This window comes from Haliotis asinina, chromosome 5, assembly GCF_037392515.1.
Source record: "Haliotis asinina isolate JCU_RB_2024 chromosome 5, JCU_Hal_asi_v2, whole genome shotgun sequence".
Taxonomy (NCBI): Eukaryota; Metazoa; Mollusca; class Gastropoda; order Lepetellida; family Haliotidae; genus Haliotis; species Haliotis asinina.
The window spans coordinates 52,221,379-52,238,808 of record NC_090284.1 but is presented as its reverse complement, the minus strand read 5'-3'; the positions used below and the strand labels follow the sequence as shown (position 1 = coordinate 52,238,808).

At 38.8% G+C, this 17,430-nt stretch overlaps 1 protein-coding gene across 1 annotated transcript; it reads right to left on the bottom strand.

The window, feature by feature from the left end:
• Nucleotides 1–1,654: 1,654 nt before the first annotated feature.
• Nucleotides 1,655–17,419, bottom strand: LOC137284763 (WW domain-binding protein 2-like). Its single transcript, XM_067816730.1, has 7 exons — nt 17,166–17,419; nt 12,787–12,892; nt 12,029–12,167; nt 11,112–11,204; nt 10,621–10,764; nt 5,507–5,599; nt 1,655–4,950 (listed from the first exon to the last, which is right to left on the bottom strand). Exons 1-7 carry the CDS (start codon nt 17,219–17,221, stop codon nt 4,832–4,834), a joined length of 750 nt encoding a protein of 249 aa, XP_067672831.1. The 5' UTR covers nt 17,222–17,419; the 3' UTR covers nt 1,655–4,831.
• Between the last annotated feature and the right edge of the window lie 11 nt (nt 17,420–17,430).

Sequence of the window (17,430 nt, the reverse complement as noted above, 5' to 3'; positions counted from 1 at the left end):
TCCATACTTTTGAATTACAATCTTAAAAACGTTTAGACTACCTACAAATTAACACTTTGTCCATGTCACATAGTTACACTGTTTGATTTCCCATTGATACATTGCATGGAGTCGATCCTCAGTAGCATCATGCTTATTGTTCGAGATGGCATATCAATGTTAACTGTAAAGATCATCAACCATTCTAGTTATGATATGGCTGAAATATTGCCAAAGTGACTAAATTTTAATTCACTCACTCAATAACCATTCATAAAAAAATTATCCACATTTGATAAATATCTGAGAAGAAAGTTTTACCAAAATGTTAAAAACGTCCAAAAGAAAACATAGTCTACACCACTGGTGAGAGGTGCCATATTTGTGTCTGGATATCATCTTGGTAGCATCTTGAATATGTTTTAGAAGCTGTCCACAAAGAGACATAACTTCTTGTATTGTGTAAAATTATCTTTAATTTCATCACATTAGTTTAGGTGAATTTTATCAATGACAGTCTTCATGTACAAAGATCTTTAATAATTCCTCCCATTGACAATCTGGTTTCATTTATTATTACATGTAACATAGGACACAGTAATAAATTATGTTTATTATTATTATTATACCTCATATCAAAATTGTGTTGGTATTGGGGAGCGGAATTGTAGGTGTGTAAGAATGAAGATATAAGCAGGCAATTCCTTACACCATTTTAACCCTAAGTCATAGCTATCTATTGGTGTAATCCTAACCTACACTACAGTGTTACCTCACTTGATGTTATGTCACCCATCATTTGTTCGAGGAACCTCTCTTTTTCTCTCTCTCTCACACACACACACACACACACACAAACACACAACAACAGAAAAAAAAATCGATGAAGTGTCCCAAGTGTCTGAAATAAGCTTGAATGCTTCCATATTGAGTGTCCATTCTGTCGACACAATCCTATCTTGTCTGGATAGCGAGTTTACCAAAATGTTTATTTTTCCCGGAATGTGATGTGCTCTGATAACACATTTCATCCTGTCCACTATTCTTAATAACTACTGGGTGATCTGAAGAAGCTGATAAGATCTCGTTCCTCCATCTTTGTTTATGTACGCCACTCCTGCACTGTTGTCCGTAACTAACATCATACTTTTCAGGTGCAGATTCCAGGATCATTGTGAAAGAGCCTTCTGAAGAGCCAACACATTGAGACAGTTGATATGTAGCTTTCTCTCTTCCACAGAACAAAGATCCTGAACCTGATGAGAGTTCAAATGAATGCCCTACACTGTGGTTGAAGTGTCTGAATAAATCATGACCTCTGGAGGGGGATGACTCAAGTGGATACCCGAAAGGATGTTGCTGTCAACTGTCCACCATAAGAGTTCCTGATGCATTATGTTGGGGGGGAATATTTGCATCTTTTAGGTCCAGATGCCAAAACTGATTTAGCCACATTTGTGTCTCTCGTAGCTGTATTCTGCCTCTCGTTTTAAAGTCCTGAATGGAAGTGAGCAAACCTGTCAGTGACATCCAGGAACGTATCGACACTGCCTCCTCTGCTACAAGATGATTTGTTTTCCCAATGTGTCTGATTGGTGTACACTAGTGAGGGCTATTGTACCCCAATCAGACACATTGGCTTCTAATGCTTAATCCACCGTAACAACACCGTACCGAGTTTTGTATATTTTAATTCTCTTTTATCTGCTGTTTTTTATTGTATGTACATGCTTAAAATCATAACTCTTGCTTCATGTACATTACCAGTATATATATCCTGTTTAACTGTTGGTAAGCCATCCACCTGATGAAGTGGCAAGGAATAGCCGAGAAACGTGTAAACCAAAAATAACATGACATCCAGAACATTTGTCTTATATAAGTATTTCTAGCACTACCTTCACCGTCACATGCTGGTCAAGCCATAAAGGGGATCATTGAAATCCCTGGAGAGGTAATGCTTGATGGTGCAGAGAAACCTGTGATAAAAAACAAATGAATATGGAACAGCTCACAAACCAACTCAGCAAAATATTAAGTTATGTAAACAACAAGGTAATTCAGCTTCAGTCACATTTACTGAGAATATCAACAAAGGCACATCAAGATGTGTACAATAACATGCAATGTTTTCACACAGATCACCTCTATGCATTATTGAAAACTACATTGTCTTTTATGAAAACAGATGATTTTACAGTAACTATTAAAAAAATGCATTAAGAATTTGGGGCTGATATCAAAAACTACATAGTCATTTACTGAACCAGACAATTACAAATGAACTATTTGACAAAAAGAAAGAAACTGTTGTCAAACAATTCTTCTTCTGACATGACACAGAAAATAATGAGCTTCAGTAAGTCGGTGCAGGGGTGGGCACAGTGAGCTGGACTCAACTGGTACCTAGTTACTTCACACGTCACCAATAATAATAATGTAACATGACATGTTATCATTTTTCACACACATCAAATTTGATAACTAGTGCTGGTGTTAATTCCTGCAGAAAATATTTTCAAAAATGACAGAAGAGTATGAAAACATTATTACATGCACCGAAAGACTGATATTTGCATTATGGTTGTCATGGCAATGGTTATAACAGTTATGGAATGACGCACTGTCATCCATTACAGTGTGTTAGACACCATGATTCATCATCAAAGCACAGGTCAGGTGGTAACCCAGTTTTCAGCTTCCATGGGAATCGGGCGTCAAGTCAGGGTGTTAATGCAGTAACTACAACCTCTCTTACATTGCATGTCCATCTTTTTGTACGATTTTGACAATAAATTTGATTTATAACATCAACAAGCTCAAATAACAACTATAAGAAAAAAATGAATTCATCATGTAACAATAGCATTTATTTGTCACAGCTTATGACATAGACACATGTATTGTATATGTGAGGTTTTCATGAGTTCCTGACGTTAATTTTGATGCAGTTATTTCCAAAAATGGGAAACAAAGGCTCAGCAAATACTAATTAATGAAGCCCTTGAATTCACTATGCATGTTATATTTGACAAACACAACTAGTACTTAGAAACACAATAGAAAAAGCATGAACAAACTTTAGGTCAAACTCAAAGATTTCATTATATAAATTCAAGTGTTCAATAGGCGGAAGATACGGATGATATTCTGTGTTGTTGCTGTATTTGATAAAGAAGATCATCTACTATACTATCAATCAAGTGATCACAAAGTTAAATCTCTAAAAAGGCAATGACTGGACATAATCTACTGGATCTATTTTCGCAAACTGTATTGTGATTAACCCAACAAAAGCAGAAAATATTAACAGCATTATTTACAAGTAATTCAGGAATCTTGGTCTTTTGTGTACATACTTTTACTTGTGTCACACAAACAAAGTAATGTACAGAGGCATATATACACAATGTACAACATCGACAACAGGTGGGCTAATCCAGATATCCCTACAGGCCAACAGCCAAAACAATAAACAATTATACAATAGAGAATGGTTTAAAAGTAATAAATGTACTAAATGAACAAGAAGAGATAGAACAGAATCTAGGATAAAATTCAGTTCATTTTATCAAATTATTGAAATATTGATGGAACAATACACAGCAAACACTAAACGAGACTGCATTTTAGTGCATGTTAAATAGTAGATGCTGTCACTAAAGAAGAAAGAATATCAGCATACTAAACATGTAAGTATACAATGATGAGAATTGGAAACCAGATCACAGGTGTAAAGGACAATCTAAATAATACTTTTGATAAATATCTTAATGTTTTATTTCTCATATCACATTAATGTGCAAAACCAGAGTATGAATACTTGCAATCTTTCCAGGTCATACTGTAAACAGGAAATATTCTGCGTCTTGAAAATTTTGCGTCAACATACCACCAGCCTGTTCTGCGACGTATTATTTTTGTGAGTAGGAGGCTTTGCAAAACCAACATTGTTAACTTAAACTACATCGCTTCTTGTTGATCCCTTTGATCTGAACAGTATCAACTCAGTGTCAGTCGGCATGTGACTATAAACGGCAGATTGGTCAATCTCTCACAAAATCGAAATGTGGAAGTTTGTAACTGTACAGAAGTGTGGAGAGATGGGCCTACCAGATCCCTCGAAGGCCTCGACACCAGAGAAGGCCAAGAGGATGGCTGCTGTTAATCAGACCATTGAACAAAGTCTTTAAATAGTGGTAGTCATGACACAACCATTACTAAACGTGTTTCCTTAAGTAAAACATGGGCAGAATCTTTCTTAATGAGAGCAGGTATGCTGATTGTGTTGCCAAGAATCTAAAGTACGGGGGTGATCAACATGTTGATCTACGCATTAGCACATTGAAACCTCTCCATGCCAGGTGGATCCTGTCCAGCTTGGATGGTGTGAAGAAAAACAAAGACTCAATCATTCGTGAAAGGAGGGCATCCGGTCTTCTCGATGCGATAATCCACCAGTAAGTTTATTTGTCAAAATTAAAGTATTTGTTATGTGACACTGATTAAACTGTCTGGGAGTGCTGCATCCAATTTGTTATTATTTTGTGTAGAATTTGTCGGTGTATTTAAGGAATAAAGTATATAAGTCATCAGAAATATTTCTTTTGTGGTGTGTGTATAGATAAATATTGAAGGAATGTCTAAATAGTTGTTGAAGTAAATTTACGTCACGTAATATTACTATGCAGAGAATTTTTTGCGTGGGGAAGAGAAACGCAAAATTCGCAAAATATACACGCACACAGAATATTTCCTGTTTACAGTATTTTGCACCTTGCAACTATACAACTTTCATTTAATTTCAGTCATGATTTTCCAGAGAACATTTTACTCTGAGCCATGAAGTGATCTAGTTTTTTTTCTTGGATGCCTCGTCATATGATGGAGGAGGGTCCGAGGGCATGTAGACATTGTGGGGATTGGCTGGGCTGTAGTACGCACTGGCAGCTGCCTCCCTTGCCTTCGCATCTGTAACAGACACATCGGACGTTAGTCTCTACGGTACTACATAGCATTGGTTGCCCAGTGTCTGGATTTCAGTTCTATCTTCTAGATATCCAAGTACCAACATAGAATATTTAGTTCACACTTCATATGAAACAGAGTATCACCCATGAGGTTCCATCAAAAGAGAATATTTCATGAAGCTGTGATGACTCCATCTTAGAACTGCTCTTCAGTGAGCACTTGAGTGAGTGAGTTTTAGCAACATTCAAGCAATATCATGGCAGGGAACATGTTAAGTTATAATACACTTTTAAATCATGAAAGATTATGGCCTAATTAAAATGCTCAATGATGAAACACGTGTCTCTACATTCAAATGTTGGACTAGTGAATTATTCTGAGGGCTAGGAACTTTCAGGCATAACTATCCTGGCTGGCTAGCAAAATTTGGAAACTTTGGAAAATTTCACACACTGCTTCAAAGCAATGACTCTCTCTTATTACTTAACTGAAGGGAACATCCCTACCAGCCTACAATGTACAAAGTCACTACATAAACAGCATATGTAATACATACCATGGCCATTAGCCTGAGGTTGGGGGTAAAGGGCAGCATTGGGGTCCACTCCAGGGTATGGTGGGGGAGCTTCTGACATGTACACTCCATTCTCTGTTGTCACAAACCAAAGATGGAGTAAAACAAGGAGACACAAAGAATGACAGGTTACTGCTACAACTTTCAACACTGACAATTAAACACTGTCAAGAGTTATGTCCTTTGCAACATCAGAAAATGGTCTCTTGGGTTCTCTATTAATTGTGAAAGTTTCTCAGCCAATTAATGTTTTCATGTCTGATACACTGGTTATATAAGTCTTATTTCTGTTGTGTTTATCAGAAAATATTTCCCAAATACACAAGTTCAAGTAAATAATGTAATTTTCTGAATAAAATTGATATTTTACACTTTTCCTGACTCATGCTTAATTGCTTATCTCCTCTTCCCTGGCGAAGGTAATGGAATGCTTGAAATCCCTTGAAGTTCCCTTCTAAAAGAAGTGGATGTAAAAATACACTAACCCATGTGTAGCCTCCCCTTTCCCGCGAAATTGGTCAGCTGACTGACCACGCTTGTCATTCTCTCCTGCAAATCGCCTGACACGAGAATCATAGGAGTTCAGCGTGCCTGTGATGGGTGGCTGGGAGGGCTTTTGTCATGAGTCAGGATACGTATAAAATATCAGTTTTATTCAGAAAATTACATATTTTTCCTTATCCTGATTCATGCTTAATTGCTTACAGAATCCATCAGAAACAGCGGTGGGTCAGGCAACGCTGGATTCTGCTGGCTGTCCCCCCAACAGGAACTTGTTATGGCGATAATTCGGTCCTGTTCTTCTGATATTCATAGCAGATTCTGGGGGGGGGGGGGATCACATCCAGTCGAACTTATCTTCTGCAGAAGGCTTCGTTGACTGGAATGTGATGGTATCCAAAATAAGTAGCGGTCTGCTAGAGTCTGATGCAACTGAATGTGAAGATATTCCCATCAAGACCCTTCTTCATGTACAAGTATCTTCATTACGAGTACAGGGTCATAATCACTCATGCTTGTCTGTTATAGACGTGTGCATGGACTCTCCACCATTATACTCCGCAGAGTTCCACCAGTCACGTGACAAAATGGGTCAGTGAACTGAGTGCCTCCGGGGAGCCGTTAGTTGCTGCACAACTATAAGAGGCCCAAATTGGTGAATGCCAGTGATGTCCTCTGTGACTATGTTTTGTAGGTAATGGTTGACATATACAGGGATTTCCAAAAGCAGCTCTCCATTAAAGTTGATAGCGAGCAATTCCCATGTGGCACTAGTGTAGAGGCCAAGGCTCTGACTCCATGTGGGTTGGAGGCTTGCTGAGGTTCCAATCCTGCTGCTTTGTAGGCTATCAGTATAACAGCTCTGATACACACTGAGGTAGTGTTGTGGGATACTTCCGTAGGTGTCTCAGTAGATAAAAGGATGAACAAGTGCTTGAAACCTCGTCTTCTAGACTTGGTACAGGCAATGTATATCTTCAATGCTCTGACTGGACATAATGATAAGTCTTGCGTATTATGAGGTCAGACGATTGAAGACAAGGCCGGTATGCAGAACTGTCTGTCTGGTTGATCTGGCAGCTGTCTGATTTTCTCAATGACTCTTGGTAGCAGCACTGGAGGTGGAAATGTGAATGCATCTAGTCCTTCCCACAAGATGCTGAGAGCGTCTGATGCCCAAGTTAATGGATCTAATACTGGTGACACAAAGGTTGCTGTCTGTTATTTGAGCCTTGTTGCAAATAAGTCTACTTGCAGTGATCCGGACCTCCAGCTGATTAGTTGAAACGTCTCTCGATGCAGCATATACTCCGTTGGCGATGGACGAAGACGACGAGGTGTCTGCCATGATGCTGCGGGCTCCTGGTATGTGAGATGCTTTTATTTGGAGATTCAGACTGTCGACCATGTCGAAGAGTAGAAACGTCCGGTGTAGTCGAGATGGAGGTCTCGTTCAGCCTTGTTTATGTAGAAGGCTACTGTTGAGTTGTCTGTGTGGATCATCAGTAGCTTTCTCTCAGTGTTGTCGACCAATGAGGAATAACATGCATCACCACTTTCATCTCCAACTGGTTGATGTGAAGAGTTCGATCTCCCTTCTTCCAGAATCCTGCTGCAACCTCATTGTTCAGATGGGCACTCCATCCTTGGAGAGGTGTGCCTCCCTAAAGATGGTTGTTGAATGCCGGCTCTAACATGTAAGTTCCTGCGCAGACATTGACTGGCGAGTCTACCATAGAGGGTATGGTCTCAAGATGTCCAGCGTCGTAAACCGGTCATGACGTGAAACAGTGACACAGCAACCGCTGTCATAGATGTAGTAGTAGGCTTCTTCGTCTAGTCATATCCTGAGGTGACGTAAGCAGTTCGAGAAGCCATTATCACTGACGTAGATAACCACCGATCCTCTGGGACAGCGATGCATTTCAACGTAGTGATGAATCAAATCCCTAGGAGTTAGATTCTCAAGTCATCCGAGCTGAGTTAGTAGCCTGATGGTGAAGTCCAACTGTAGACTGAGGTGACTTCTCTCATGCTGAGCCTGTATGCTGTGAAGATGCGTCATTCTCCATCTTCAGGTCATCAACATTGTACATTATGAACGAGTTGACATTCTAAGGAAGTCTATTTATAGCTGGCTGTGCAGGGCGTTATCTCTCAGGGACCAATCAGATTGTAGATGTAACGTCACCGGCTTTCTTTGTAGGGCGTTGTCTCTTGGGGACCAATCAGATTGTAGCCGTGACATCACCAGTGTAGCAGACAACTGATCGGAGGTGTCATTTGCAGTGGTATGTTGTAGTCGTCTCGAAGAATCTTCATGACGTATTCATCGTTGAGAATTCCCCAATTCTTCCAGTCGAGTTGAAGACATCCCAACACTGGAGACGGTTGTATGGGAACGGCTGAGGGTGGAAAACTCCAGTCGTTCCGACCCTGATCTTCAATATTTACCTCCTGGACGCTCTGGTATTAGACTTCTTATCTCTCGTTATCTGAACTTGGACTTGTCAGTGTAACGCTGACTTGTGTGCTTGAGCACCGTTGTCAAAAGGTAGATGGACTTGATCATCATGACTTCTCTGAAGTCTTGGGCGATCATCTCTGCTAGCTCTTCAATCTTGAAGTAGATTCAGTCCCGCAAGGTTGAGACAAGGTGTTCTGACGTAAACTCCTGATCCTTCTTCTGAGTGGCGAAATTTGATAGGATCATTCACTCTTCCTCGTTCACATGATTGCTGAACTTGAAATGAGAGTCTCATTGATGGCTCTAAATCGAGCCCATCCGAAAAAGGTGTGTCTCGTAGAGGTGTCCAGCTGAGCATGCCGCTTTTTGTTTATCTTGTAAGATCTGTTGTGGGGACTGCTGATGATCTTGTATGTCTCGTCTACATATGGTGCTCTGATGGAGCATTGAAAGGTGGCAAAGGTTGTTGTTGAAACTTGGTTGCTCACTTGAATGCCGTAGATAACTTCTCAGAAATCGTAGATATCGGATCTATCGGCAGAAACGTAAACGTATGCCCTCCTTCTTCATCCTATAAGTGTTGGGTTCGTTGGAGTCCTTGGATGGTGAGTTTAAGTCCAGACTATTCGTGATTTACGATGTGACTTCCGAGTCCTAGACGATCTGTAATATCTGTCTTCATCCTTCCGTGAGTGTGACTATTTGATGGATGCCGATGATCCTTCTCATGTGAGTCCAGGTCTGAAGCGGACAACAAGTGCTGACGGCGTCTTCAATGAGCTGGGGAGACTGCTGAAGATCTTCTCGGCTGACGAGTAGACCTGTGAGAGCACTCACCCACGTGAGCCTGTGCACTCACTCGACGTGGGAGAATCTCTCTCTGAACTGCGACGGGATGATAAGGACGGTGACAATATTCCTGAACATGTGCGTGCATACGCCTCCTCTTCATCCTCTGGAGTGAGAGCAGATCTAGTTGAGTGCTCACCTGGAGTATCAGTCGATGTAGTTTAAGATTATAGTCTTCGTTCTTCTTCAACATGACCTTTTCCAGACTCATGTTGCATGAAGGCATCTGTGTCAAACGGCTGTGTTGAGTGCAGTCATGGCTAACTCATAGAGATATCTGCGGTGATAACCGTGGCTGCTGACAAAGGATACGTTGTCTGACAACCTGGAGTTGTCTATGCCAGTTGACATTCTGTACGAAGAGTAGCATCAACGCCGACTTATCATAGAAATGTCATTCCTGTAGAGGGCTGATCTTGTCACCGAAGGACTTCTTCGTTGAAGAATGTTGATTCTGCGACGACTTCATTGCAGACGACTGCATCCACGACGACGATGGTGATCTGGACTTCTTAGGCTGCGACAGCCCCGTTCCTGATGAAGTACTCTTCTGTGGTCTAGGGGATGACTCGCTGGGCCCAAGGTATAACCCCGGAGAGACGCCTGACTGGTAAGTGAAATGAAATTCAGCAGTTAATGAAGAAAGGGTAACCCAAAGCTAAATCACCCGATTAGACATGCATGACTAATGAAAGTCGGCGTTGCCTGTCCCTCGCACACCTGTTAAAGGAACAAATTTATACAATAAATTCTGAACATGATAAATTTCTGCAAATTTCTCAGGAAATAGTGGAAGAACATAAGGGCTTACACTCTGGAAAAACTAAGAGCAGGTCAACCATAATCTACACTGTAAACACGATTTCATCCACTGAGATTAAGTCTTGGTTGACAAAATATGTGCTATATCAACACACAATAATCACAAATAAATGAGTTGTGACATATATACATAAACCAAATATGTATTCGACATAAATATAGTTATAGGACCAAAATAGTTGAAAAACTTATTGCCATAGTGTAGACCCCAGGTAACTCCAGCATGGTCGGTCAGCTGACCAATTATGTGGGAAAGGGCAGACTACTCATGGGTGAGTGTTTCTTACGTCTGCTTCTTTTAGAAGGGAACTTCAAGTGATTTCAGGTACTCCACTACCTTCGCCAGGGAAGAGGTGATAAGCAATTAAGCATGAGTCAGGATAAGGAAATATATAAGATAAAAATAATAACTGATAAAGCACTTCAGTAACAAAGTGTTTTTATGAGCAGTACTTACGTGGGGGAGCTGTAGGGAATGTTTGATATGGGACCCAGTCATAGTATGGAGTATGGGGTGGGGCATAGGCTGGGGGTGGGGCCTGGTACACATTGCCCATTGGTGGAGTGTAAGGTGGTGGCTGAGGTGGCCTGTTGCGTGAAGCTGAAACGAATTGAGGTCCAAGTAACATTAAATGTGAAAATGATTCACAACATAATATCTCTTAAGAAAACATATCTGAACCACAGGAGTCACATTTTAATAGCAACTATCAACGTTAATATTTAATTACTAAAACCCTGGAGTGTTTGGATAAAAAGTAGATGAAATGATGTACAATATAATATAGGCACATGAATTACCAGAGTTTCATGAAGATCAATCATTTAGTATCATCATAATCTCATAAAGCATGTATATAAAGAAGATTTGTTAATATCTAAGAAATATATCTAAATCAGCAACCCATTTGCTTATAGGCTTGGAAGAATGACCATATAAATACCAACCCAGTTGCCCAGCTTTCATCATGGCTTGACCAAACTCTATTGCTCCACCATTTGTGAAGTACATCTTGTATTTAGCTTCACCTGTCCAGTTACCTACAACACAGATGAATGAATCATCAAATGTGGATAACATGTGGAAACATGAAACAGTTCCCTTCCAATGACATAGTTAAAGACTTTAACCCTATCTTTTATTGATTAACTGACTGCCGTATCTCTCAGCACTTGATTCCCTGCTTCAGGTATTAGGTCAAAGTGTCAGCATTCCCGGATGCATTGTTTTCTTCTTAGTTCATGTTTGCTCGAAAGTTATGTCCTTGTCCAAAAGCTTCACTTAGAGTTATCTCCCTTACTTAGTACAGGCGTCCATTTGTGTCTGACCTGTCAGCTGGCTTCAGAGTTGTAACTTAAAAAGTAAGAATGCTTGGAGTAAAGTTACAAGATCTTATGCTTACAAGAGGTTTGTGAAATGGTTGCTAGGTTTTATGTGCCACTGTGACCATGAGAACAGATAAAATGTTTGTTGTTATGATGCTAAAACAACACGATTTTCTTGTGGAAGAAACACTACGCTTATTATGCACTCAAGTCTGTCAGATACCACCTTCCTTACAATCTGTTTTAAGGTATCTAGCCTGATGTTGCTTCTGAAGTTAATTTAAAGTAAATGGTATCTGACATACATAGATATCAATCTTTATTCCCTTCGAATGATGTAGAATCATTTATTATTCATTGTTATTCAGCAGCAGCACTGAATGGGTACTCTCATATCACCTCAATCTTCAAACAATATGCATTAGGAGTATTATCATTTGATATTTTAACAAGCCACAAAACTGATATATCACCATCAATCATAGTCACATGCAGTGCAATAATTGTTCTGTTCTTTGAACTTCAAAGTGTTTGCCTACCTCCCTCCTCTGCCAGGATACGGCCCTTTATGTAGTTGGCACCGAAGATGGGTTGTTCCAGCTCCAGGTCTCGCATACTCAGGAAGGGCATACTGAAGGACTGCATCTGGTCTTTTGGGTCAGTGCAGTTGAAAATCACCTGTCACAAAACAGACATAGTCAGTACAAATCTCCATTACATCCTCTTGGCAGTACAGAAGTTTTTACAAACCTGCATGATCCTACTCAGTCATCAATATTTTCCACATTATGTTCCACATACTACTGGGACTTATTTTGTTTTTGTAGTGTTGTGCATTGAAAGGATAATTATTTGTAGATTAATAGATAAAGGACTACTACCCATTAGCCATGTACCCATCACTCACTCTCAACAAGTCATGTTTGCCATTTTGTGTAAAAAATAGAAGACACAAATGTGTTATGACTGAAAATAGCAATTGATATCTGTAAAAGGAATGAATGGATATAACATCACATAAAATCACGCATCAGTGTACTGGTGAATGGTGACATCCCTAATTATTAACAGGTTTCCAACATATAGCTATACTATTGCTGAGCATGATGCTAACAACAAACAAAATAAACACAGATTCTGATGCACTACTGCAAATGTCTAGTTGAGGTACACACCAAAATAGCACAGCCTTCATCCATCCGATTCATGATGACTATCCCAATGGTACAAAAACTGCACAGGAATAAAAAAATAAGCCCTCAAGAACTTTGAAAACAGACTTAAAATCATTTCTTACCCTATGAGTAGTTAGGTAGACATTCCCCTTCTTCTTCCCTTTGAAGTGAGGCGTACCACTCGGGCCATCAAAGGACATTTCAATTCCATCATAAAAGATCAGGATTCTGAAAATAACCAGAAAGCAATGCAATACACCTAAACTTCAAATGACGCTGCTATTCATACCAAACCAATGCTAATACTGGTGACAGTATATTCTTGATTTTCGACCGTTTAAAGAACAAGAACCTGACAAGTCCAAGTCAATACTTACTGTGATCAGATATGAGAAAACTTATAATGTACTTACAATGAATGAATTCTTTCTAAAATGATCTATCCTCTTACTATTCTAATACTAAGAATGACAAATTGCTCTTACAGCCAGAGGCGTGTGGTCTATAATCTAAGAGACAGTATGAGACTGCAATTATTTTTCAATCTGACCTTGTACAACTATAAGAATTAAAAAAAACCCCACAAATTGATAGGAATTAGTTGTCTGATTATAGTAGGCAGAGGTTTAGTTATGACGTGTCATGCAACATTATGAAGTTTTTCTCTAGCCGAGATATCCATGTGCAGCATGATTCTTTCTTGCTGAGAAATTATTTCCTCCCATGCATGAAACAAGACCAAATGAACCAATCAGATCTTAGATTAAGAAATGCTGGTAAAATAAAACTTTAGTTGACAGAGTACTATTACAGCAGTATGGAGATACTTTATATAGTACAATGACCTCCAGTGTTCCACCATTTACACTGGCTAAGAAGCAGTCACATAATTTGTCAGAAACACTTAATGACGCCAAGTTGGATATGATATTTTAACCTGCTGACTTGACTCACTAAAATCAAGTAATGTATGGCAATTCCACGAATGTGGCATTTTCTAAACTCATATGAATCTGGTAGGGTATGCTTAATCTCCTTTTGTAAGTTTTATATTATATACTAAAACAATTGTAGACTATGTGACTTTGCAGTTGGTAAATTTTGTGCATTTGGCCAGTATTGTTCATATCAATTCTGTCTTCATCATTAAAGATAAATATGTAGTGTGCGAAATGTGGTGAAAAAATGGCTCCAAGAAAGGAAATGAATTGCAAGTTGTTACTGTTCAAGCTTGTTGCCATTTAGTTACATAGTAATTCCAGTTTACTCTGAATTGTTGGATAGTCCAACAAACTTCATCGTACACAAAACAATCTTAGTTATATTCTCATTAAGTCATTTGATCAACTACACACGGATATCTTAGTATTTCTGTCACCTTTATAATCATGACTGCCTGCTTCTTGATGAACATAGCATCTCAGCTTATGACGATATTGTGACACTGACAGATCCATCAACCAGGAATAAAACAATAGGTATTTTACGTTACCATGGTTACAGTATATAACCTGACTGAAACACCTCTATTTAGCTTGTGAAAACATAAGTAAAGTGGCAAATATGACATAACTCCCTTTATTAGAAATGTTTAATCCTGATCTTTGATATACATCTGGCCTGACTGCATGTTTTATTTGTTAGTATTACACAATATCTACCTTCATTCATTTGTCTCTATGCTATTTGTTTCAGATTATTCATCATGATAAAAGTCTATCAGTTGAATTCCTTTAACTGGTACAAACAGCAATAATGACAAAATACCATGTTTCCAATCATGTGTTCTCCATTAAATTCTAACCTCCAGTTTCACAGTAATATTCATAGTGCTGTTACCATTTCCAACATATAATAAGTTTATATTTCCCAATTTCATTCATTATACTTCCTGACTTTCATTAAATCATTTTTTCACTCATTAGTTGCTTAATGTTCAATCAAGAAATTGTTTCAAAGTCTGTCAATTTTTGTCATGAATCAATCAACTGGGAGTATTGCACTTTACCAGGCGCACTTTTTCAGGCTAAATAGCGCTCTGTAAAGATTGGAAAGGGTACCAATGGAAAGGGTACCACACCAGACCCTAACCCCAAACCCCAAACCCTAAGGATCGTAAAGGGTGCCTCATCTGAATTACCCCCGAGCCGTCCCCAAGCCGAACAGGCCTCTGATATTTGACCCGAACCGGCCCCTGATAATTGACCCTAACCGGCCCTGAGAAGTAAACATTTCTACACTGACATATAAATTGAAGTTCCTTTAAGATAAATGTTGAAATATATATTATTTATATGTCTTTACATGTAATATCAATGTTGGAAAATATACATTTGTGAATATTAGTGTCGATGAGAGGCGAGCGAAGATGCAAGTGCTGCTGATCATGGAAATACTGTGGTAGGGGAAATTTTATGCAATTCTTGTAAGAATCTAAACGATTGATTGCAAAACAAGTGAGTGAGTGAGTTTAGTTTTACGCCGCACTCAGCAATATTCCAGCTATATGGCAGCGGTCTGTAAATAATCGAGTCTGGACCAGACAATCCAGTGATCAACAACATGAGCATTGATCTGCCCAATTGGGAACTGATGACATGTGTCAACCAAGTCAGCGAGTCTGACCACCCGATCCCGTTAACCACCTCTTACAACAAGCATAGTTGCCTTTTATGGCAAGCATGGGTTGCTGAAGGCCTATTCTACCCCGGGACCTTCACGGGTTGATTGCAAAAATGATACAATGTTAAACACTAATAACACATGAGTTGTTTTCATATTTCTTTGAATGGATTATCATGAGGGAAAAAATGCATGTTGTCTTAAGCATATGCTTTTACTGGACACTTATCATGTTCACTCAATGTCAGCTTTACTGTATATTCTTATCTTCCCCTTTGCGTATATTTTTATAAAAAAAACATATATTAATTTAAATCATTTTGTCTGTATGTATACGTTGAATTTTTTCTGGTGTGTCCTCGATTTAATCATATCAGACTAAGCAAATACTTTAAGTTTAACACCAAAGGATTTGACATCAAAACTATTCTGCACAATGATAGCCGATTTAATAACATTGAAGGTAATAATCTAGCAACATCAGTCTATAATGTTTTTTTCAAGAAAAAAATCGATTCACTAAATATAGAACTGAACACTGATATTTAACAACCTTATTAAAACTGTACCATTATTATCAGTCTAAGTCCAAGAAAATTCACTTGGAAGCCACCACCATCAGTCGGGATGTGTTTCGCTTTCCTTAATTAATGTGTGATGTCTGAGTGTGTATCCATATTATTGGGGGAGAGGCATTAATATGGGCAACTTTGTCTGTTGCCAATCTCTCAAAACCATGTCCTTTGTAAAATTATTCAGATCTGCCATCAATGGAAAACAAATAATGTTTAAACCAAAAAAAAAAGTCTATGTTTTATGTATAACAAATGAATTGAAATCTTTATATGTCTGTATTGTCATTTGAGTCTTACGAAAAGGAATAGATTGTAATTTTTAGCCATTAAAGATAATTACCATAACCATTGTTACCGTCACCCAGGGGTCGGTTTGGGTTAAATATCCAGGGGCCGGTCCGGGCTAAATTAGTAAATATCCAGAGGCCAGTTCGGGTGTATTCACCTTATGCTAACCTCAAATCCTAAGGATCGTAAAGGGTGGTGTTTGTGCCCAGTAAACTGCATTCTAGCCAATAAATTTCTGTGATTTTGCAGTCACAAAGTGGCCTCATCACTAGAGATGACATCTATATTAACCTGATTTTTCTATGATCTCTTTTCAGTTCACATAATATTATCCCTCATCACTTGATTGTCGTCACTCAAACTTGATGATGTTGTAAGAATCAACATTGAAACATCGCTATTTTAAATAAACCAGAAGTTGTTAGCAATAATTAGTTCGGCAAGAGTTCAGCCAGTAACCCACGCTTGAAATGTTTGAAATGTATCTTATTGGATTATTAGGATTATTTTGAGGCTATAGGTTTAGGGCAAGAATGTGGTCTAGGGTTCGAGTAATGGTTAATGTTAAGGATTTTTGATAAATAAACATTTGTTCTTTATCATAGAATGATAAAATAAACGGGGGTCACGGACGGAAATCTTTCCATTATTTCTTTATTCACTCATTAACTAAAATATCATCTATAATCCAGCATCAACCCAATGGTTGGACACCGTCAAGGCTCTCCTCTACCGTCACATTCACTACAATAACACAAAATAATTCGAGTTCATAACAATCACCGGAGTCCCAATATGAAATTAGATTCATTTCTCGTGATGATGACTTGTCATCACCAACATCTGTGACCACGTCCAAAGTCAAGCACTAAACAGGAACTTCGAAATTGCTGGATAGATGTGTTTGATCATACTGACGTTAGCTTCAGTCACAAGTAGCTTATACACCACTATTACTCTGAATATTCCAAAGACTGCTCCTAAAACGTGAAACATGTTGACGTTCCAAATATTACCTTTCCCCAGCAAAAATAAGCACTCCGCCGTTCGCATGAGCTGTATTCAGCGACATTTTGTTATCAAGTCTGTCTAGTATTGCGTAAACACAATCCTGACGTCATCAAATCCTGCGTTTATCCTCGAACCACAACGTGCATCTGCTAAACAAAAAATATGTGAGTTAATTGCTGTGTAACATTGACATTATACACCAAATATGTACACGTAAGTGATGTTTTAGTTACTTTCAGTTCTGCATATTTTTCCGGAAATACAACCAAC